Source organism: Macaca fascicularis, chromosome 13, assembly GCF_037993035.2.
Source record: "Macaca fascicularis isolate 582-1 chromosome 13, T2T-MFA8v1.1".
In the NCBI taxonomy this organism is placed as follows: Eukaryota; Metazoa; Chordata; class Mammalia; order Primates; family Cercopithecidae; genus Macaca; species Macaca fascicularis.
The window spans coordinates 66,922,671-66,947,357 of NC_088387.1; the positions used below are offsets into that span (position 1 = coordinate 66,922,671).

At 40.0% G+C, this 24,687-nt stretch overlaps 1 protein-coding gene across 8 annotated transcripts in view; it reads right to left on the reverse strand.

The window, feature by feature from the left end:
- EML6 (EMAP like 6) overlaps positions 1-24,687 on the reverse strand; it is a 257,346-nt gene that overhangs the window by 50,811 nt on the left and 181,848 nt on the right. For all 8 annotated transcript variants that reach the window (XR_010580450.2, XR_006691700.3, XM_065527077.2 and 5 more), the window contains 5 exons: positions 23,824-23,965; positions 20,394-20,546; positions 20,089-20,220; positions 12,382-12,470; positions 6,255-6,431 (listed from right to left, as the gene is read on the reverse strand). Coding sequence is in view for 6 of the 8 variants with exons in the window: in XM_065527077.2 (XP_065383149.1) it covers positions 6,255-6,431; positions 12,382-12,470; positions 20,089-20,220; positions 20,394-20,546; positions 23,824-23,965 (693 nt within the window). In the remaining 2 variants the exon portion in view is untranslated. The remainder of the gene's footprint in view (positions 1-6,254; positions 6,432-12,381; positions 12,471-20,088; positions 20,221-20,393; positions 20,547-23,823; positions 23,966-24,687) is intronic.

A 24,687-nucleotide genomic window follows, 5' to 3' on the forward strand; every position in this document is an offset into this window, starting at 1 on the left:
CATTTTGGGAGGCCGAGGCAGGCGGACCACCTGAGGTTGGGAGTTCAAGACCAGCCTGATCAACATGGAGAAATCCCATCTCTACTAAAATTACAAAATTAGCCAGGCGTGGTAGCACATGCCTGTAATCCCAGCTACTCCGGAGGCTGAGGCAAGAGAATCAGTTGCACTCAGGAGGCAGAGGTTATGGTGAGCCCAGATTGTGCCATTGCACTCCAGTCTGGGCAACAAGAGCAAAACTCCATCTCAAAAAAATAAAATAAAAAAGTTTATACCCTTTGACCAACATCTCCCCATTTCCCCCCACTCTCCAGTCCTTGGCCACCACCCTTCTACTCTCTACTTCTACGAGTTCAACTTTTTCAACTTCCACATATATGTGAGATCACAAAGTATTTGTCTTTCTGTGCCTGGCTCATCTCACTTACCATGTCCTTCAGGTTCATCTACACTATTGCAAATGACAGGATTTCCTTCTTTTTTATGGGTGAATAATATACCACCATATATATGTGTGTATACACACACACACACACACACACACACTTTCCTTATCCATTCATTTGTTGATGGATACTTCAGTTGTTTCCATATCTTGGCTATTGTGAATAATGCTGTAATGAACATGGTGGTGTAGATATCTCTTCAAAATACTGATTTCATTTCCTTTGGATATATACCCAGAAGTGGGATTACTGAATCACATATTAGTTTTTAATTTTTTGAGAAACATTCGTATTGTTTTCCACAATGACTATACCAATTCGTACACTGTTGGTGGGCATAAGAGTATACAAGAGTTCCCTTTCTTTACACCCTCACCAACACTTGTTCTTTTTTAAATAGACATCCTAATAGGCATGAGGTGATATCTGTGATTTTGATTTACATTTTCCTAATAAGTGATGTTGAACATCTTTTCATATACCTGTTGGCCATTTCTATGTCATCTTTGGAGAAATGTCTATTCAAGTAATTTGCCTGTTTTAAAATCACGGCTTTTGCTATTGAGTTGTCAAGTTCATTATATATTTTGTATATTAACCCTTTATCAGACACAGGGTTTTACAATTATTTTTCCCATTCCATAGGCTGCCTTTTCATTTTGTTGATTATTTCATTTGCTGTGCAAAGTTTTTTAGTTTGATATAGTCTCACTTGCTTTTGTTTTTACCTGTGCTTTGGCTGTTATATCCAAGAAATCACTGCCAAGACCAATGTCAAAAAACTCTTTATATTTTCTTCTAGGAGTTTTATGTTTTCAGGTCTTACATTTAAGTCTTTAATCCATTTTAATTTTTCTAAATGGTGTGAGATAAAGATCCAATTTCATTCTTTTGAATGCAGATATCTAGTTTCCCTGACACCACTTATTGAAGAGACTGTCTTCTCCTTATTGTGTACCTTTGGTATCCTTGTCAAAGATTGACTATATAACATGCATGGATCTATTTCTGGCATCTTTATTCTGTTTCACTGGTCTATGTGTCTGTTTTTATGTCAGTACCATACTGTTTTGATTACTATAGTTTTGTAATATAGTTTGAAATCTGTATTTCAAAGTGTGACACTTCCAGTTTTATTCTTTCTTGGGACTGCTTTGGCTATGTAGGTCTTCTGTGGTTACATATAAATTTTAAGGATGTTTTTCCAATTTTTGTGAAAAAAATGCCTTTGGAATTTTGATAAGGATTACATTGAATCTGTAGATTATTTTTTGGGTAGTGTGAACATTTTAACAATATTAGTTCTTCCACTCCATGAACACAGGATCTCTTTCCATTTATTTGTGTCTTCTTCAATTTATTTCATGAGCGTCTTACAGTTTTCAGTATACAGTTCTTTTGCCTCCTTGGCTAAATTTAGTCCTAAACATTTTATTTGTCTTGATGGCACAGTTTTTTTAAGATAGTCTAAGTATATAAAAATGTAATTGAATAGTTTATGTTAGCTTTGTATTCTACAATTTCACCGACTTTATTAATTCTAACAGTTTTCTTGAGGGGGAGTCTTTAGGGTTTTCTATATATAAGATCATGTTGTATATAGAGATAATTTTACCTCTTTCTTTCTGATCTGGATGCCTTTTCTCTCTTTTTCTTGCCTAATTTCTCTGGCAAGGACTTCCTTGACTTGTTCCTGATCTTAAAGGAAAAGCTTTTGGCTTTTCATCATTGAGTATGTTAGTTGTGGGTTTTTCATTTATGGCTTTTACGAAAGTTCCTTCCTTCTATATCTAATTTGAGTGTTTTTAATCATGAGAGGATGTTGAGTTTTGTCCATCCTTTTCCCACATCCACTGAGATGATAAAATGATTTTTATCCTTTATTCTGTTTATGTGGTATATCACATTTACTGACTTGCATATGTTGAACCATCCTTGCATCCCAGGGACAAATTCCACTTGATCATGTCCTATGATCTTTTTAACGTGCTGTTGAATCTGGTTTGTAGTATTTTGTTTTAGATTTTTGCACCTATATTCATCAGGCATATCGGCCTGTAGTTTTCTTGTAATGTCTTTATCTGGTTTTGGTCTCAAGGTTCTTCTGGCCTTATAAGATGAGTTTAGAAGTGTTCCTTCCTCTTCAATTTTTTTTTTTTTTTTGAAAGAGTTTAAAAAGGACTGGCAATATTTTTTTCTTTAAATATTTAGGAGAATTCACACATGAAGCCACACGGTCTTGGGCTTTTCTGGGAGGTTCTTGATTACAGATTCAATCTCCTTGCACATTATTGATCTGTTCAGATTTTCTATTTCTTTGCAATTCAGTCTTGGTAGGTTGTGTATTTCTAGAAATGTATCATTTCTTCTAGGTTATCCAATTTGTTGGCATGTCATTGCTCAAAGTAGTCTCTTATGATCCTTTGTATTTCTACAGTATCGGTTATAATGTCTCTTTCATTTATAATTTTGAGTCTCTTTTTGGCTAGTCTCGCTAAAGGTTTGTCAATTTTATCTTTTCAAAAAAAAAAAAAAAAAAAACTCAACTCTTAGTTTTGTTGGTCTTTTCTATTCTCTTTATGGTCCCTATTTATTCCTGTTCTAATCTTTATTATTTCCTTCCTTCTGCTAACAGTAAGCTTAGCTTGGTCTTTTCCCAGTTTTTTTGAAGTGTAAAGTTAGGTCATTTGAGGTTTTTATTTTTCTTTCTTAATTCTACAGTTTACTTTAAATTACAGAATTTAGGCTGTGGGTTTCTGTGAGTTCACTATATTATTCTCTTGCCTTATGTGTATTCTTGAAAATCTTCACAGTAAAATCTTAGGAAAAAAGCATACACAGAAGCTGAATGTGCAAAATACAAAACAGTGTAACTCTGTTGAAACAGGAATAGGATTCCAGAGCTTTTGCACAGGTTCCTTCCTGGCCACTTGAGATATACCTCCCTGGAACTCTGGTCTGAGGAACACAACTTGAAATGATGGTGATATATAGACAAGCCACCTTGTCAGGCAGGGAAAGTACTAGCAAGGTGCAATAGTACTGTGGGGGTTTTAGTTATCTAAACAGATACTCCAAAACCTCGGTCTACTAAAACCAGGGTATCACTAACTTTTTGCCTTGTACTGCTAGCAATTTCATTTATACGTAGAAATAGCAAGGAAAATGGCTACTTAGAACTAAATTCTGATTAAATAAGAAGGGCTGGTAAGTGACAGATCATTGGCAGAAGGGTGGCAGGTGGCTTTGGGATGGGCAATGAAGGTAACACTGGATATAATCAGATGTGTATTTTAGAAAGGGCTACTGACGATAATCTAATCAGATATTAACAAAGGAAGAAGAGAGGAAAAGCGTCCAAAGTAACCAAAGTGGCCATAGAGGTAACTGGTATGTTCAGGTTAAAATGTACAAATGACAGGAGGAGCAAACAATTAAGGATGAATACAAAAGCCTTGCACAGACTTTTAAGTGTAGTTTCTGGAATGAAGACAAAAAATAAGACTTTTGAAAAGGATGTGAAAGATATATTTAGGGATAGAAGCAAAATAGAGAAAAGTTAGGAACACTTCTTAATCAGATGGCTTCACATGAACTGAAAGTCAATTTCTCATTTCCTCCGTCAAAGAGAATGTTCTTCAAACCGCGAAGGAGAAAACAACTCAGTTACGTGAGTACAGGTACCTTCAAATGTGACCACAAAAACAATACAGTAATAGCTGAAAAGTTTAGAAATCAGGAGAGGTGGCATCAAACATAAAGTGGTTCTTGTATCCCAATGGGAAAACAAATAGGTTCTGGCAAATATTGATTCATGAGGTGATGTAATCCCTTGAAAATTCTAGGATGAAATATTACACAGGAGTTCAATAAGCATTTGGAAAAAGAAGTAGTGATAACCAGACAGTAACAGGTACACTGTGAACTAACCTCACATATTTTATAGATTGACTTATTAGGAGAGATTAAGGATGACAGAGACCAAATCCACTTGTTTTTAGGCAAGACATTAGCCAAGTATTTAATGATGTCTTCTTGGACTAGGATAAACGGCTGTACAGGGAGGTAAATTTAAATATTTGTTACTGATTAAAGAACTGTTACAATGTGTAGATTAACAAACAGAATGTCAGCTGGGTGTGGTGGCTCATGCTTGTAATTCCAATATTTTGGGAGGCCCAGGTGGGAGGATTTTTTGAGTCCAGGAGTTTGGGACCAGCCTGGGCAATACAGTGAGACCCCCTCTCTACAAAAAGTAAAAAAAATAGTTGGGCATGGTGGTATGCACATAATCCCAGCTACTGGGGAGGCTGACGTGGATTGATCGCTTGAGTCTAGAAGGTAGAGGCTGCAGTGAACAGTGATTGTGCCATTGCACTCCAGCTTGGGAAACAGAGCAAAACCCTGTCATTCATTCACTCTTTAGTTAAAATAAATAAATAAATGGAATGTAAAATTGAATTGACGGGGAGGTTCCCGGAGTTGACGTTTGATTGTTTCCGTCTCTCTTTTTTTCTATGATTTAGAACTCAGGATTGTGAAAGCAGAGGATGACATGATGCTGCAAGGGAGAGAAAATGCTTTGACAAGGTATTCAAAGATACAGATAGGATGGAACACTTAGAAGAAATAAATAAAAATTTTTGGGTATGAATGTAAAGTTCTGTATTCAGATCTTAGAACATCAATTGTGTAAGTATAGGCTGGGGGATAATCTGAACATTTTTGAGACTGACGTCTATGAATTCAGTTTTTATAGTGTGGCAGGCAAAAGGGCCAACGTTATTTTCGTTTGATTTAATATAAATGTAAACATCAAAACCAAGAAGGTAGCAGTCCCACTGTGCTCTGACCTGATCAGATTACAACTGAAACACTGAATACAGTTCTAGATTAGACAGTTGAAGGAAGAATTGATAAACTGCAGTGTGCTTAAAGGGAGGGGACAGCTGTAAGCCATGGAATATGGGAAACGGCTGAAGGAACTAGAAATGTTAGGCTGGAAAAAAAAGTGAGCCTTCAGGGGGTCAAATGTGATCTTACTAAAGATGATGGCTGTTAGAGGAATGGAATTGTTTAATGATGGTTCAGAAGGTAGAACTGTATTTAAAAAGAAAAGAGGCCAGGCACAGTGGCTCACGCCTGTAATCTCCGCACTTTGGGATGCCAAGGCTGGTGGATCACAAGGTCAGGAGTTCAAAACCAGCCTGGTCAAGATGGTGAAACCCTGTCTCTACTAAAAATACAAAAATTAGTGTGGCATGGTGGCAGGTGCCTGTAATCCCAGCTACTCGCAAGGCTGAAGCAGGGAATTGCCTGAATCCGGGAGGCGGAGGTTGCAGTCAGCTGAGATCATGCCACTGTATAAAAAAAAAAAAAGAGGAAAGTAAAGAATTCAGCTCAACACAGCGGAAAACGTTTTAATAATTGGAGGTATTTAAAAATCAGTTGGGCTGCTGTGTGGTATTAAGTTCCTCATCTGTGGAAGTATCCTAATAAAAGTCAGAAAGGCACTGGTCTGAGAGGTTGTAAAGTTAACACTTACTTTGCAGTTTGTGAGATGTTGGATTTGGTGACCACTAAAGGCCTTTCAAGGTAGAATTCTATGCCGTGAGAACTGCACTGAAATTAGTCACTCAAACACAATGTCAGGGAGGTTTTTATACAGCATAAATAATACTCTGATAATATGAACTGCTTATGACTTCAAATTTTAAAAAATGCACTTAGATACAATAGACAGATTTAAGGTGATTTAAGGTTATTAATGAGACTGAGCAAGTAAAGACAATAAACATGCAATATTACCTTGACGGGATATGAGAAAAGCTTAACAAAACCAAAATCATCTCCAGTGGCTAAAAGGGAACAGTCTTTGGTAAGACTGGCAGCATTTACGTCAGTTATATCGCTATGTGCTGGCCAGATTCCCTCACAGGTGGGCCCCAGGACACAGGTCCATGTGTCCCACTGTATCTTCTCAATCTGAAAAAGAACGAAAGGGAATTATATTTTTGCACAACCTAGTTTGTTTTATTTAAAAGAAACAGTTTGCACCTGAGTAATTCTAAATTCCTTTGACAACAATAGGCATTTTTGTTGAGTGCTGAGGTACACAAATTCTAAGTTGCATATTTAAAGTGGTTATTTGCATTAAGAAACCAACACTGCAGTCAAATATCCAAGTGTTTTTCTCTAGATAAAATGAACATTTTGAAATTGTGGAAATTTGACAATAATAAGGTATTTTAGTTCTTAACTAGACATTTATCACTGTATAAGCCATAAGCTGGATCCAGATTCCCCAACCCCAGCACTGATGTCTTAGGCTTGAAAATTCTGTTGTTGGGACTGTGCTGTGCATGTCATGATGTTTAGAGCATCCCTGGTCTCCACCCAGTGGATGCCAGTAGCATACCCTTGTCCCCAGGCATTACCAAATGTTCCTGGGAAGCAAAATTGCTCCCAGTTGAGAATCACTAAGCTAGGCTGATCAATGGAGATGATCATTTAGCAAATTATTTTAAGAAGTTACTAGACAGAACTTAAAAAAAAATGACTGCTTCCTTGGAGGAAAAAGTAATAAGATTCTGCAGCAAGCTTAATATCCTGTATGCTCTCGAGAGACTACTGTAAAAATCCAAAGAGCTGTTCATATTGTATTGCCATGAATCTTTTATCCTTTAAAACTGTTTTGTGTGAAATTCTTGGCTACAATATTTGTAATTTTTATAGGTTAATCCTGATAAGATTGAGGGTTTTCTTTCCATTTACTTAAAACAATAATAGACAATAACAACATTATGGCTTTCCTGGGAGATTTTGTCTCATTTACTTTCATTCAAGATCTGCTATTACACCTTAATATTCCAGTTTCTTTAGACAAAGCACTGTTCAGAAGGAGTATAAGAAATTAGAGAACTGTAGCTAAAATTAAAGCCCAGAGCTCTCCTTTTCAATCTGAAACTGCTTTGCATGCTGCTAATGTACCTTGCCTAATCTCTGCTTGTTGTTATTGCTTAGAAAAGAAATTACAAGATAAAGATGCAGCCAGGAGTTTTAGTCACAACATGGTAAGATGCTATACATTTGTTAGTCACTCAAATTTCTCCTCATTTAATCTTGTGTGTTTCTTTTGGAGGCACACAGAAGTGGAACCAAAAATCTGCATCTGGTCCTGTGACTTGGGGGCCTCAGGTAGGAACACAGACTGAGGTGACTCAAGGTGGTTCCCCCAGAAATCATCTCAGTTTTAGAAGTAGAGTCCCTCAACCCCTTATGATGTTCTAACCTAACCTTCACAGGAAGAGAAGCAGGGAACCATCCCTTGCTGGTTCTGGAAGCAGGCTTTTGGCCATTGACTCCCTTCCAAATTCTAGATTCCATCTCCTAGTCCACTTGCAATCCCCACAGTGATGCTGGCCTCCTTATCCCAGCAGGAAAGGAAAGGGAGCTGGTATTGCTCCCCTGGCAGACACCGCAACACAACACCACTGGCCAGATCAGGACACCGTACTCTCCAGGGGAAGCAAATGTCTAACTTGCTGGAAGCTACAGAAACTGCACTTAAAATGGAGCATTAAGAATTATATCTGGCCGGGCGCGGTGGCTCAAGCCTGTAATCCCAGCACTTTGGGAGGCCGAGACGGGCGGATCACGAGGTCAGGAGATCGAGACCATCCTGGCTAACACGGTGAAACCCCGTCTCTACTAAAAAATACAAAAAACTAGCCGGGCGAGGTGGTGGGCGCCTGTAGTCCCAGCTACTTGGGAGGCTGAGGCAGGAGAATGGCGGGAACCCGGGAAGCGGAGCTTGCAGTGAGCCGAGATCCGGCCACTACACTCCAGCCTGGGCAACAGAGCGAGACTCCGTCTCAAAAAAAAAAAAAGAATTATATCTATAATCCATCAATGCAAAAGGGTTAAATAAACTTGTTAAAAATGCTGGAACTAAGATAGAAGGAGAGTCCTCAAAGGATCCCTTCCTCAGCACCTTGCCTCAGGTAGGTATGTTATCATTTTGCAAAGGAAGCAACTGAGGCCCACAGAGAGGTTACATCACTGCAGTCACAGTATACTTAGGAAGCCGAAGCAGGAGGTTTGCTCCAGAGACTTTGCCTCCCAATGTGGTGCTGCTTTAACTGTACCGTTTGTATCAGATGGATTTGAAATAGGCATTTTAACATTTGTCATATTTTAACAATTTGCTGGGTAAGCTTTGTATTAGTTTGCCATGATTGTTTCTTTAAAAAAAAAAATTGCTTATTTGAAAAAGATTTTCCAAAATCCCTCATGCTCAGTCGAAGGGCCTTGGCACCACTAGGGAAGTTGACCAAGAAAGCATCAGCTGGAGGGACTTGCAACCAACATCATCACGAATCAGCCTCTGGAGTAACAAATGTGCACCATGGTGTAACAAATTAACTCTTCAGAGCAAGCGCCTATCACTTTGGGGAGCATTATAACATTAATTTTCCTCTTGTGCATATTCTTTTATATAATAATTGCTCATCTGTTCCAAGCCAGCCTCATCTTCCTCTACCATTTTGTTAAATTACATTTCATTTTAGTATACTTATTTGGGGGCATTAAAACAGGAAGGGAAAGTACAGCTGAAGTGATGTGAAATGATGTTTAAATCCACAGGAGAAACTGAGAGGCTTCATGGTTTAGGCCACGGAGTCACACACAGATGTCTCTGGGTTGAGATCACAGCCCTCACAGAGCCTTAGTTTCCTTATCTGTAAAACCAGATTGACAACTATTAAGGTAAAACTGTTATGAGGATTAAAATATAGGTGTATATATTCTGAAATTTGCATGGAGCCAAAAAAGAGCCTGGGCCAAAGCATTTCTAAGCAAAAAGAACAAAGCCAGAGGTATCATTTTACTGGACTTCAAACTATACTACAAGGCTACAGTAACCAAAACAGACTGGTACTGGCATAAAAAGACATACAGGCCAATGGAATACAGAATCCAGAAATAAAGCTGCACAGCTGTAACCATCTGATCTTCGACAAAGTCAACAAAAATAAGCAATGGGGAAAGGACTCTCTGTTAAATAAATGGTGCTGGGACAACTGGCTAGTCATATGCAGAAGAATGAAACTGCACCCCCCGCCCCCATTTCACCATATACAAAAATTAACTCAAGACGGATTAGAGATTTAAATGTAACACCTCAAATTACAAGAATCCTAGAAGAAAACCTAGGAAATACCATGCTGGACATTGGCCTTGGGAAAGAATTTATGACTAAGTCCTCAAAAGCAATTGTAACAAAAACAAAAATTGACAAGTGAGACTTGACAAGTTTAATTAACTAAAGGGCTTCCACATAGCAAAAGAAAACATTGACGGAGAAAAAAGCCAACCTACAGAATGGGAGAAAACATCTGCAACCTATGCATCTGAAAAGGGTCTAATATCCAGAATCTAAAAGGAACTGAAGTCAACAGGTAAAAAAACAACCCCATTAAAAAGTGGGCAACAGGAGTTGGAGACCAGCCCGAGCAACACGGCAAAACCCTGGCTCTACTAAAACTATTATACAAAAATTACCTGGGCATGGTGGTGTGCATCTACGGTCTCACCTACTCGGGAGGCTGAGGCAGGAGGATCACTTAAGCCCAGAAAATCGAGGCTACAGTGAGCCGTGATGGTGCCACTACACTCCAGCCTGGGTGATACAGCAAGACCCTTAAAAAAGGGTCTTAAAAAAAAAAAAGTGAGCAAAAGATATGAACAGGTGCTTCTCAAAAGAAGACATACAAGTAGCCAACAAACATGAAAAAATGTTTATCACCAATCATTGGAGAAATGTTAATCAAAGCCACAAGATGCCATCTCACACCATTCAGAATGGCTATTATTAAAAGTAAAAAAAAAATAACAGAATCTGGTAAGACTGAAGAGTAAAGGGAATGCTTATTCACTGCTGGTGGGAATGTAAATTAGTTTAGCCTCTGTGGAAAGCAGTTTGGAGATTTCTCAAATAACTTAAAGAACTACGATTCTACTCAGTAATACCGTTACTGGGTACATACCCAAAGGAAAATGAATTGTTCTACCAAAAAGACACATGTACTCATACGTTCATTGCAGCACTATTCACAATAGCAAAGATATGGAATCAACCAAGATGCCCAACAGTGACCAACTGATAAAGGAAATGTGGTACGTATACACCATGGAATACCATGCAGCCATAAAAAATAATGAAATCTTGTTCTTTGCAGCAACATGGATGTAGCTAGAGGCCATTATATTAAGAGAATTAATGCAGGAACAAAATACCAAATACCACATGTTCTCATAAGTGGGAACAAAGCATTGGCTACACACGGACAGGAAGGTGGAAACAATAGACATTGGGGACTACTGGGGGGCAGAGAGAGGAGGAGCCAAAGGCTAAAACACTATCTCCTGGGAACTGTGCTTACTACCTGGGTGATGCCATCATTTGTATGCCAATCCTCAGTGTCATACAATAGACCCATGTAATAAACCTACACATGTAACTCCCCGAATCTAAAATAAAAGCTGAAATTAAAATAAAAAATAAAGATATATAAAGTATCTGGCAGTCAACAAATGACCAGTGAATAAATGACATAATTAAAAATATCTCTTACTCAAGGCCATAAAAGCTCCTCTATATAAAAAAGTTAAAAAGAGGACTGATCAGAGACAAATAAATTGGAACTGGGGAGGGGAGTGAGATCAAAATTTCTCAGTGAACAATTTCCATTAATACAATGCCATGATCTATGACAATGTATATTTTTAAAGTACTACACATATACTTCCTTTACAAACAATGAAAATGCAAATGTACACGTGTCCAAATGTCTTTGGGAGAACCTTACAATACTGGGACGGTTTAAGATACTGGCAAACTGAAATGAGGGAGAGACAGATGCCTGCCACTCAGTAGCATACCCTTACCTCCTTTTCCTCTAAGGAAGCAATATTTCTTCGTCCTCGTCAACACTTAGACCAGGGCTCGTTATGTGTACACCGTGAAAGAGGTACACGTCTACAAAAGGCATCTATCTAGCTTTCAAGAGGGTGTTAGTTTAGGAATTCAAAAATTTTATCTAGGCTTTGATTTCAGCAATTAAAAAATGATGTATGTAGCTAAGGACATGAGGAAACATAGAAAAAAGAAAACAGTTTGATACAATACAATGGTCAGATTGCAGATTGTTTTCGTCTCAAAAAAATAATTTCCAGGCTGGGTACGGTGGCTCACATCTGCTCCCAGCATGTTGGGAGGCTGATGTGGGCGGATCACCTGAGGTTAGGAGTTTGAGATGAGCCTGGCCAACATGGGGAAACCCCATCTCTACTAAAAGAATAAAATTAAAAAATTAGCTGGGTGTGTGGCAGATGCCTATAATCCCAGCTACTCGGGAGGCTGTGGTGGGAGAATCTCATTAACCTGGGAGGGAGAGGTTGCAGTTAGCCAAGATGGCGCCACTGCACTCCAGCCTGGGCAAAAGAGCAACACTCCACCTCAAAAAAAAAAAAAAAAAAAAAAATCTGTTGTTATAGATAATAATGTTCATAATTACAAATAAGCATTGAGAAAACATGTTTCAAAATGTATGTTCATAAAAAGCTTTGCACAAAATGACATGTCAAATGGAAAAAGGAATATATAACATCCAAATTGTTAGCTTATTCATTGTCTTCAGGCAGAGAAAAATTAAGCAGAGCATCAACTGTACATTGCTCCACCAGCGGTGTGATAAGTCCCTATGTTCCGGGAACCTGGAAACCAGATTAAGCAATCGGATTTAAGACATGATCAAGTTTAAAGGTATACTAAATATAATACATATTAGTAGTTAACGTGATAGGTTTTATTAAAATGCACATATTAAATCTTCACAAAATATCTTAAAAAATCTTTGTGTATGATTGTTACCTCTGAAGGTCTTATTATATGCCGTTTGCCTCTTGGAGCTTCAAAAAAAAGTTGTTCTTTGGCACCTGAATTAACTTGCAATAATTTTCCTGTTACGAAAGAATGAAGTAGAGAGACAATTAAACTCTGACTTTAACTCTTTATTATAAAATGAGAAGCATGGGTGCTGCTATTTTGATTCATTTTAATCAAAGTCTCATAAATTGAGTAAATACATTTTGAATTATTCATAAGGGCATGTACTGCCAATTACATGATGTGGTACAAACCCCAAAGCTGTGATTTTCAGAATATGGACTTCATAAAATTTGACCTTGAACATCATTCAAATAACAGAAGAATAAAGTTTGATATGTTCTATTCTGCTGCACTGAAAACATAGTTTTCCAAAGCCTGAGAAAAATCAGTTTTCCTCCTCTTTTTCCCAGTTGCCTCTCAGCAAACTGCGTTGGCAAGAATATGGCATTGGAAGGTTATGGCAATTAGAAGTAAATCGCTTATTGTGGGCATTCACAATTACTTCGGCCTGAATTCTAAGTTTGCCTTTAAAGCCCAGAAACAGAACACACAAAATAAACTATAAATGCTCATTCCTTCCCCACCCTCTGGTCCTACTTGAAAATTTGACAAGAAATCCAGGACTTTCCCCAAAGAAAATGTTGGGCAAAAACAGTCTTTCAGTCTGATGCACAATTATAATCTTGGATTTGATGTTGAAAAAGGTTAGATTTCCTAATTCTCCTCCTACAATGGCAACAATCTTGTAAGGCTTAAAATGTAAATGACTCAAGGTATATATGTTTCAGTATTTTTGGCATTTTAAAAATATTATGGAAAGTTTCAAACACATATAGAAGAGTACAAAGAACCCCTGGATGTCCGCTGTCCAGCCTCAACAGCTATTAACACATGGCCAAGCCTGTTTCATGAACCTCCACCCTAGGTTATTTTGAAGCAAATTTCAGACATCATAATATTTCACCTATGAATAATTCAGTATAAATATACATAATATTTCTCCTTTTGTTTCTTCCCCATAACTATGGCATATCTAGTAGTCTTGAAATATCTTTCTTAGAAAAATAATACCAAAATAAGAACTTTTCGGTTTAATCATGTTCTTTAGCACTTAAATAGGCACCAACTTGATCTGAAATCTAGCTCGGCTAATCTTTTTTTTTTTTTTTTTTTTTGAGATGGTGTCTTGCTCTGTTTCCCAGACTGGAGTGCAGTGGTGTAATCTCAGCTCACTGCAACCTCCACCTCTTGAGTTCAAGCAATTCTCTTGCCTCAGCCTTCCGAGTAGCTGGGATTACAGGCACCCACCACCACACTTGGCTAATTGTTGTATTTTTAGTAGAGACAGGGATTCATCATGTTGGCCAGGGTGGTCTTGACCTCCTGACCTCAGGTGATCCGCCCACCTTGGCCTCCCAAAGTGCTAGGATTATGGGAGTGAGCCACCATGCCCAGCCTAGCTTGGCTAATCTTAAGAAGTTGTAGATCTACTTCTATATGACTAAAAATAAGGTTCTCTCATTTCTAAATGACAACTGTAATCATTTCTAATTTGGTGAATGATAACATTAGGGGATTTTTCCTTGACTTGGAGCAAATGTATCTGAAAATGTGTACTCTGAAATGGGCACATCTTCTGACTTTATGGCTGAATATATGTAAGTGAGAAAAGAAAAAAGGGAGTTATCTTTGGCTATTTAGAATTATAAGAAAATGAGTAATCAATACTGGAAAGTAATTCTACTTTTAGGACACTCAAGAGTGACTGCAAATGACAAAGCATGTGGACAAACAGTTAAAGTATTCAGTGAACACATTCTTTGAATACAGCTAATTTTAGGTTATGTTTGGCCATGAGATACTAAAATAACTCAGAGGACTGTAATCCTCAGATAAATCCCAACAACTTACTTTACACCATAGTTTCAAAGATCGTACTTCACTTAAAACCAAAAACGAGAAAAATCTCTCAGTGAGGTAATTTATGATTGCAAAAATAGTTGAGAATCTAAACACATAGACAAGTACCAGAAGTGCTGGATAGCGTTGCAGACAGCTCATAGGGTCCCCATGTAGCCCATGCCCCTTCCCTGAGAACTGCCTCCGTGGTCATGTTTGTACTCTGGGGGCAGACATTGACCATGGAGGGGCCAGGCTCACACCGAGCGGGGTAATCAAATTCTCTTGGGAAATTGGAATCCAAGAGGCTGAATCAGCTGGTGCCTACCGGGATGAGATGTGGACTTTGGGCCTGTGGGTGGCATTTTGGGGCAGCTGAGACTGGCCATGTGCAGATGAGGTAGAGAAAGGCCACTTGTGCAGAGAGAGGGGTCATAGGCAGAGGTAAGACGCAGAAGAGCAGTGGATACTGAAACTCGCTGCCTAAGAGTGGGAGACGAGTGGAGAGGAACTGCTTGCTTGGTTCCTGTGCGTTTTCTAGTTCATTCCTAAAGTTAGTTCCTTGGCAGACTGTTTCCTGCTCTTGGATTCTATAAAGTATCTCCGTATCTTTCCAATAAACTCATCTTTTATTATTATTTTAAAATTTAAGCTGGTTTCTAGCCTGGGCAACATAGTGAAAGCCCATATTTACTAAAAATACAGAAAAAAAAACATTAGCCGGGCATAGTGGCGGGCGCTGTGGCCTCAGCTGCTTGGGAAGCTGATGTGAGAGGGTCTCTTGAGCCCAGGAGGCACAGATTGCAGTGATCTGAGATTGTGCCACAGCACTCCAACCTGGGTGACGGAGTGGGATCCTGTCTCAAAAAAAAAAAGAAAGTTTAAGCTGGTTGGTGGGTTTCTGTTCTTTGCAATCAAGGATGTGAAGAAGAAAAAACCAAACCAAAAAGCTATTCTTCTATGAGGAAGGAATGATTAAGAGTATTTTTTTTAAAACCAAAATTTTCTTTACTGCTGCTAATACACATTTTTTAAGCATAAGGAAATATTTAGGTCACCGCTCCTTTTTCTCTCTGCCTGCTGTCTCTCTCTCTATCACCACTGAAATATTCTGAGGGCGAGGAGCAGAATCAAGAACAAAAACTCTGTTTAATGCATTTATAATTGCTCTACAAAAACAGTAATCCTGTTCTTTCAGAATCACATTTTTATTCACTGGAAATATCTGTTCGCACAGATTAAAAGCTGAGACACCCATGTCCTTACATCACACATCTTGCAGGTACCATAGAGCTTTGCAGCCCACAAAGTGATCCACATACATCACCCCGGCTGCTATATAATTTACAAGTTAGACTAATTCCAACAATTGGTACTAAATGTACCAAATATCAGGCCATTTGCAATAAAAATGGGAATGAAATGTGCTATTATGGCTCAAATTGTCATTTTTATTTTATTTATTATTATTTTTTGAGACAGAGTCTCACTCTGTTACCCAGGCTGGAGTGCAGTGGTGCGATCTCGGCTCACTGCCACCTCTGTCTCCCAGTTCAAGTGATTCTCCTGCCTCGGCCTCCCAAGAAGCTGGGATTACAGGCACCCGCCACGACACCTGGCTGATTTTTGTATTTTTAGTAGAGATGGGGTTTCACCATGTTGGCCAGGCTGGTCTCAAACTCCTGACCTCAGGTTACCCACCTCAGCCTCCCAAAGTGCTGGGAATACAGGTGTGAGCCACCACGCCCAGCCTTCAAATTGTTAATTTGTAAAGGATGTTACAGCCTGTTATTTCTAGAAATGAACTTACAGCATTTAGAAAATATCCTTTCTATGTTTTCTCTCCCTCCATACATTTTTTCTTTCTCAAGTATTCCATGCTGGAGCTTTCATTCAGGGGTAGCTGATGTTCCTGCAAAAGCCCAATGCACTTTTTGGTTTTCCAAGGACCTATAGTTGCCATGGGCACAAGAGGCTGCTGAGGCTGGCGGCTGTGCCATCCCTGCCGCTGAGAAGCCAGTTGGCTCTGGCAAATGCTTTCACTATTTTCAACAGGATCAAAGGCATGAAACAGATCCCTGCTTCTAATTTCTGCTGTCAACCTTGCCAGACCCTGGAGGCCCCTGCTGTGAAAGCCAGGCTGGTCTTGAGGCAGCATGGCATATTCCCGAGATCAGGCATTTTGGGGACTGGGATGTCAGGAATGCAGGAATATCAGGATGACACATGTCTCATGGCTAGTGGAGTTAGATCAGGCAAGATTCACAGGCATACTTTCTCTTATTCTCCAGATGGTATAATTCCTCCCTAAAAATCAGAAGTGTTTCTACTACTCTCAATCCACAGAAAGCACTTGGTCCAATCCTTTCACCTGACTGAAGGCACCCTTATGATGAAAGGCAAGGTAGCTTTTCAAAGACCTTTGACTCCACTCCTCTCCTGCTCACTCCCAGTGCCCTCCCTCAGCCTCCTGAGCTTTAGGAGGCTGGCCTTGCGCAGGATTATGGAAATAGGGAGGTTTGCTTCTCTTTCCACCAAGTGATGGCTCCATATTGAGAGACTTTACACAGACCTTTCCCCAGGTCCCTCCACAGCAGCACTCCCCGATCCTGGCTGAGATCTTGTGCTTTCTATCTGGGACTTACTTCTCTTTATACCCCTAGCATCTGACACAGGGCCTATACGTTTGCAGAATTAAGAACAAACTCCTTAAATGCAAATGAAACCCACAATGAGATACACTTCACATCCATTAGGACAGCTACTATCAAAATAAACACATAAAACAAGGTTTGGCAAGGATGTGGAGAGATTTGAACCCTTGTGTACAACTGGTGGGAATATAAAATGGTAGAGCTGCTATGGAAAACAGTATAGTAATTCCTCAAAAGGTTAAAAATAGAACTACCGTATGATTCAGCAATTACACCCTTGGGTATATACCTCAAAGACTTGAAAGCAGGGTTTTGAAGATATATTTGTACATTCATGTTCATAGCAGCATCATTCACAATGGCTGAAATGTGGCAGCCACACAGGTGCCCCTCAACAGATAAATAGATAAGCAAAATATGGACTATACATAAAATGAAACATTCAGTCTTTAAAGGAAGGAAATTCTGACACACACCACAACATGGAGGAATCTTGATGACATTATGCTAAGTGGAATAAGCCCATTATAGAGAGACAAATACTGTATGATTCCACTTACATGAGGTACCTAGAGTGGTTACATTCATAGAGGCAGAAAGTAGAATGGTAGATGCCAGGGGTTGGGGAAATGAAAAGTTATCATTTAATGGGAATAGAGCTGCAGTTTTACAAGACAAAAAGAGTTGTGAGACAGAGGCAGTGATGGTTGCATAACAGTGTCAATGTTTTTAACATCCTTGAACTGTACACTTAAAAAACGGTTAAAAAGGAGCTGGGTGCGGTGGCTCACACCTGTAATCCCAGCACTTTGGGAGGCCGAGGCGGGTGGATCACGAGGTCAGGAGATCAAGACCATCCTGGCTAACATGGTGAAACCCCGTCTCTACTAAAAATACAAAAAATTACCGGGCGTGGTGGCGGGCACCTGTAGTCCCAGCTTCTAGGGAGGCTGAGGCAGGAGAATGGCGTGAACCCGGGAGGCGGAGCTTGCAGTGAGCCAAGATCATGCCACTGTACTCCAGCCTGGGAGACAGAGCAAGACTCTGTCTCCAAAAAAAAAAAAAAAGGTTAAAATGGTAAATTTTTGTTATGTGTATTTTACAATTCAAAATAATTAAGAAATCTTCCCAGTCAAAATTTACTCTTTATATACCCTCTTTTCTCTGGACTCTTCACTGCCTAATAGAAACAATAATGGGTTTTAACCCCTAATAGTCACTGGGTAATGGGATTTCACATATTGTATCAGGTATTTTGTGTGTATTTGTGTGTGTGTGTGTTGGATTCTAAATAAAGTTAATCACACCCTATTCTACCTGGCAAGAGAATAGCAAGATAATAAATAGGGAGAAATCACTGCTTTAAAAAAAAAAAAAAAAGCAGAGAATATCAAAGAGTCTGAGAAGCAACTGCTTTCATCGGCCTCACCAGTTCCTACATAAGTCATAGTGTCCTGCCTGGTCTTAAATGCTGGTCGAAGCCCTCGGCACTGTGTCCGGCTGTCACTGCCCTGACATGAAAGCGAAATGGACTTATCTGATCTCCCTTTGCCCTTGTTGGGACTTGTACTACCTTGTATAAATGCAGTGCATCGCATGCTTTCTTCTCTATCTACTGCACTGTATAAAACCCCTGAATGCTGTAAAGCTGAAATAAAGTCCAAATTCCAGTATGGCAAGTATAGTTACAACTAAATACCTGTTGGGCAGAAGGGTTTCCAAGTCCTGGTCTAAGGCCACTACTCCAAGAATTACTTGAAAAAAAAAATGTTCTGGCATCTCTGAAATCCCTTTTTGGCTGAGGCCTTCATCATCGTTCTCCTGATTAATTTTAACTGCCCCCACTCCAGGCTCACGTCTTCTCCCCAGGATGGGAGGGAATGCTCCACTCTAGATCCCTCAGAGTTACCTAGTACCTACAAGTACACAGTTCAGCATGAAACTTCTACTCCATCCCAGCCTGCGTCTCCACATTCCCCTCCCTGTACACCCTCAGCCACTCAGCACTTCTATTTCTTCATCACCCCCTGGTTCTTCCCACCTTTGCTCTTCATATGCCATATTCCTTCTTGCCTGGAATGGCTCTTCCTTGATTGCGCTATCTGGTGGATTTCTCCTCGACTCTCAAGATCAACCTCAAAGGTTACTTCCTTCTATGGAGGCTCCGTGGATTACCTCCAAGGAGCTTTCCCTCAGGGCATACATTGGGCATGGTGCTTTTCTACCACAGTGGATTACAATGTCTCTGAAGGCGGGAATGCTGCCCATTCCCAAGTGCCTGCTCCAGACTCTTAACACCAGCCGAGTCTCGAGGATAGGATTTACAGTGACTCACCCTACAGTGCAATGTTCCATCCTGGGTACTGAATGCTGCCGTGGCCCGTTCTGAGTCCCTGCTCACCACTTCCCCTGTGACTCACCACTGCTTACTCACACCATACCCACTTTGTGCTCTTGTATTATTTATGGATGAGTATGTCTCCCTCACTCAATTATAAACTCCACAGGGAGCAGAAACCATGTCTTACTCACTTCCAGAGCCTCCACATTTGCTAGCTTAAGACTTTGCAACACCATAAAAGCTAGATTTATTAAAAAGACAAATCCTGATGGCATTTGTGGGCATGACTTGGAGGAGGTGGGAGTAGGCTGGGAGTTTTATAGAGCAGAGAAACTTTAGGCAGGCTGAATGTAGATTTCTACCTCTGCTGGAGGAGGAAAATTGCTTGAGGTTTTTTGGGTGGTTCTCTAAGAGGTGGAGTCTTGGGTGGAAAAGGGAAACAAGCCAGGAGGAGAAGGAGGAGACCTCAAGACAAGGAGAAAGAAGACCCAAGACAAGGAGAAAGCACGCCCAACTAAAGGTGAGGTGGTGGCTTGCTATGATAACAAAAGGCATCATGTATCTTTAACCATCTCAAAACTCAATGGCTTGAATCAATAGTGACAATAATAATCTTAAGCATAAAAAGATGGAAAATATTCAAAATGTTAGCAGCAGCTGCCTCTGGGTTGTAAAATTACAGTCGTTCCCCTTTCCCATTTCTAATACTCAACTGCCATTCTCTCTAGAAACGATGCATAAATGGACATTATTTAAACACAGAAATTCTATTTTAAAAGCCACAACATACTTTACCTCTAGAGTCCCAGTCAATGTGTGTAATATAACTCGAAGCACCTTTACAGATGCCAACCCTTTTGCTTGTAAGTACGTTGTAAATATCCACAAAGTTATCATGGGATGCCACGGCAAGGTATTTTCCCGTATCTATAAAGAAAAATGTGGGGTTAACACCAAAGTATCTTATATAGGAATTTACTTCCAGGAACTTAGTATTTTAAAAGTGGGGAAATGGTCAAAGAAACATTTAAATAGTTCATTCTTGTAATTTTTTGTCCCAAGACTGTGTTATTTTAAAAAGTATCTGCTGTCATCTTCACCTTTTGAAAACTTAATATCAGAGATCATTTCTTTTCTGTGATGGAAAGAGACCATGTCTTCAACAGTGTCAGCATTTACAACCAGGAAACTCCCATCATTCAAGCCAACTGCTAAGGCTTTCCCATCAGGGGAAAAGGCACAGCATCTTCCACCTACAGAAGAATCCACAAAAAACACTTATTATCCAAAACTTCACTGTCAAGCAAACCACACGAAGAGATGAAGAAACCTGATCATGTGCATTATGCACGGACATGTGACTGCCTTTAAATTGACACTACACTTGTGAAAACTAAAACTTCATAATTTAAGGCATCTCTTGGCTGTGTACAGTGACTCGTGCCTGTAATCCCAGCAGTTTGGAAGGTCGAGGCAGGCGGATCTCTTGAGCCCAGGAGTTCAAGACTAGCCTGGGTTTGCAACATTCCCTAGGTTAAAGATTAGTTGAAAAGTTATTTTTTATAGAGGTAAAACCCAGGCTCTACAAAAAATACAGAAATAAGCTGGGTGCAGTGGCTCATGCCTGTAATCCCAGCATCTCGGGAAGCCAAGGCAGGTGGATTGCTTGAGCCCTGGAGTTCAAGACCAGCCTGGGCAACATAGCAAAATCCCATCTCTACAAAAAAATATAAAACTTAGCCAGGCATAGTGGTACATGCCTGTAGTTCCAACTACTCAGGAGACAAGGTGGAAGGATTGCTTGAGCTTTGGAGGCGGAGGGTGTGGTGAGCAGTGATCACGCCATGGCACTCCAGCCTGGATGACAAAGGGAGATCCTGTCTCAAGAAAATAAAATTAAACATCTCTTCTCCCCAAATTCAAAGAAAATGATCATAATATCAAAAATACATTTTCAGCTTCTATGAGGTCTATTCATTCATTTATGAGTATTTAAATACCTGGGGTTTTCAAAAAATAAGTGAAGTAAATGGAGAAAAGGAGTATAGTGTAGGGTTAATAGGACCAGTATCTTTGCTTCCAAGAAAAGAGGTAATATTTAAGAATAGGAGTTCTATAATAAAATTTTCAGAGAACTTTCTTTAAAAAATATTATGCCTTACATACAACTTACTTTAGAGGACCTCGTTCGTTTAGTTGCTCCAATTCTCTGATTCAGGGATTGTAATGCATAACTCTAGAGGTGAAAGATATTGCTCTTGCCTCTTCTGTCATGGGAAGAATGGAATCTGAACATTCTCTTGAGGGGTATCTGGAAAACTAATTGGCACTAGGGTGATGGTACTGCATGAACCATGTTTTCTACTGCTTTGTAGGGTCACAAAGACATTTCTGAATCAGGAGCATGGACTTTGCAAAGGTATGTCTAAAAGGAAACCGATTAAGAATATGCCTACCCTCTGCCACCATTCTTATTGTCAAGAGTTGTAAGCACAGCCCCAGGGATAGGACAGCCAGGTGGCCTTGTGCCAGGGCATTTAATACCGAGCCTCTTTACCAACTCCTCTGTTCATGGTATGCTGAAAGCTATGTTCTCACCCAAAACTGATGTGCCAGTACTGCAACAATGAAAAGACAAGCCTGCCCTTGAAGAGCATCAAGATTAGGTTAACCACAATCTACCGTACAGACCAAGACACGTTTGAGAGTGAAGAGGAAAGCTATTAATAATTATACCAGAACAACAGGGGTAAACTAGGTTGAATGGTTATCCTATCTAAGACGGGTCAACAGTTGTTCTTTTTAACTAATTTTTAACTTAGGGAATAAAGTTCATTGACTGACATTCAAGTCCTCCACAGTGAGGACTTGGCCTATCATTCCCCCAATATGAACTAGTGGCCAAAATGATTCTAGCCTGTAGTGATGAAGAGCATGGGCTTTGGACTTGGATTTGGGAACTCTTTCCTCCACCATGTACAACTCCCAGGAGTCTAGTGTAAAGAGAGGCAACACGGCAGAGGGAGATAGTGTTAAGCAGTGGTCACAGGTGTGTTCTCAGAGTCACACTGCATGGGATTGAATTTGGTTCCATTACCTACTAAATGTGCAAACTAATTAAGCTCCCTGTGCCTCAGCTTTCTGATTTGTAAGTGGCAATAATAATAACCTTACTCATGGATTCCTATAAAGACTACATGGAAAGAGCTGGCATAGTTGCTGGCCCAGGCATATTAGCCACCCTCACTATTGTTAATACTGTTTTGACAGCTTTCTTCATTTTATTACCCTAGAATACAATCCTCATGTGTGCTTATAAAATTACTCAGTACAAATATTTTAGGGCCAGGCCCCAATTTCATCCTTTCCTCTTAAGAACTTTTACAGATCCTTTAAGCCTCAGCTCTCGTCACCTCCCTGATGAAGCAGTTCCAGGCTGTAGATCTCCTCTGAGGCTCCAGGGTACTTTGTGCCAAATATCTCCAGTCTGTCCTTCCACATCCCCTCTTTGCCCTCGTCCACCCTGCTCTGTGCCTGAAGCTGGCCTGCACGGAGAATGTCAGTGGGCTCCCTTGTCCTCTGGTTTCTGGTTGAGTTTGGCCAAGGGGGAGCATGGGTGGGAGATTAGAGAGATGGAGGAAGAATAGGGAGGCTGCACCATTTATTTCCTTGGCTGCTTCCCGCAGGGGCACTGAATGCTGGCAGAGTCCCCTGGCTAACAGTGGTGGCTTCTCTCAGGCTGCCATCTCAAGCGGCTCTCGTATTCAGGGTTGCAGCAGTTGTCCCCTCCTCCTGCCCCTTCACGCCAGGGCTAGTGAGAGAGGCTGCCATTACTAGCTGCGTAGTGCTGCACTATCCCGGGTCATTTCCTCACACCTTCCCCATCCCTTTATAAATAGTCCCATTTTAAAGACTCTCCTCAAATTACCAAATTTGAATGGATATGTTGCTGGGACTCTGTTCAAGTCCTATCTATCTCTGACACTAGAGATGGGACCAATCATCATGGGATCCCCTGTGCCTGCCACACAGAAGCTACTTAATAAATGTTTGCTGAATTTGTACCTCTCAGTACACCTCATAGTTCTAGTGCATATAGGTGTTCAAGACATATTTACCCATTTCTTAAGTATTACATTTCTATATAATTGATGTTTGTTTTCAAGTCATAAAGTAAGTTCTGGAGACATTTAGTTACAAAATAAACAGCATTCTTTAAAAGCTGATGAGTTTCAATTGACTCCCACAGCTCTCGATGAGAAGAAGAAGGACATATTGCCCCCAGGTGGCAAATATCTGTGCAGTGCAAGGAAAATGAAGTGAAAAATGTAACTGGATTAGGCTAGCCTTCTGAATAATTCTACATGTGCTTAGTTAAGACTGTAGCAACCAATATAAAATTCCCATTGCCCAGCATATTTTTGGGCATATAACAGGGGCCCTCAGTAAATACTAATTACATGAGTGAATAAACCTGACACATTGTTACTTGTAAGTACTCTGACAGATGTCTAAGGTGGTGTTACGTACCTTTTTTGAGTTTCCGTACTGCCAGCATACGGTGCTGGGCGGACAGTTCCCAGATGCGAAGTGTTTTATCATCGCTCACTGTTGCACAGATGGGCAGGAGAGGGTGAGCTGCCAACCCCCACACTTCTCCTTCCATGTGCCCCTGTGGGAGAGGAAAAGGGGCAACATCAACTCTACTTACGCTGTCTGGCTAGCCCTTCTTTAGCCCGGTGCTGAATATTCAGTCCAAGAGTGTCACAAAAAGGTATAAACAGGAATAAACACACTTTGAGCTTCCTTGAACCAACATGATCACCCGAAATAATTTTTCCATTTAAACTTGAAACTAGAGCTGGACCTACACGATGCTAAATCATTCATTTGCAAAGCAAAACATGAACTCGTTGCTGATTGGTTTTGTTTGTATGATGCCAAACATCTTTCCATTTGGAAACATCCAGGTAAACGGTGAAACGCCTGCTTTTCTGTGGATACTAAATAAACATAGTATATATGTATCCTCCTAGTAAAGCAGCTGAATCACAAGGACACAAACCATTTCCTTCAGTTAAATTATAAAAGATGCAGGTCTGACCCATTCGTGTCAGTGGAATTGAAGAGCAATATTCTCATTATTTACATAATTTTAGACCTTTGAACATGTAGCATTCGGCAGAGCAGAAATAAAGGAAGCTAAATTTTCATTTCAAGTGTCCTCGGTGTAGCTAAGGTTCTGCATCTGTTCACAAATTGGCCTGTCCATGTGCTAACAATGAACATCCAAAACTGAAAGGTGCTTAATAAGCACTGGACCAATTCCATATACCTTTATCTCATCACAAACACACTTGGCTGACTTAGAATAATAACTAAGATAAAGCAGTA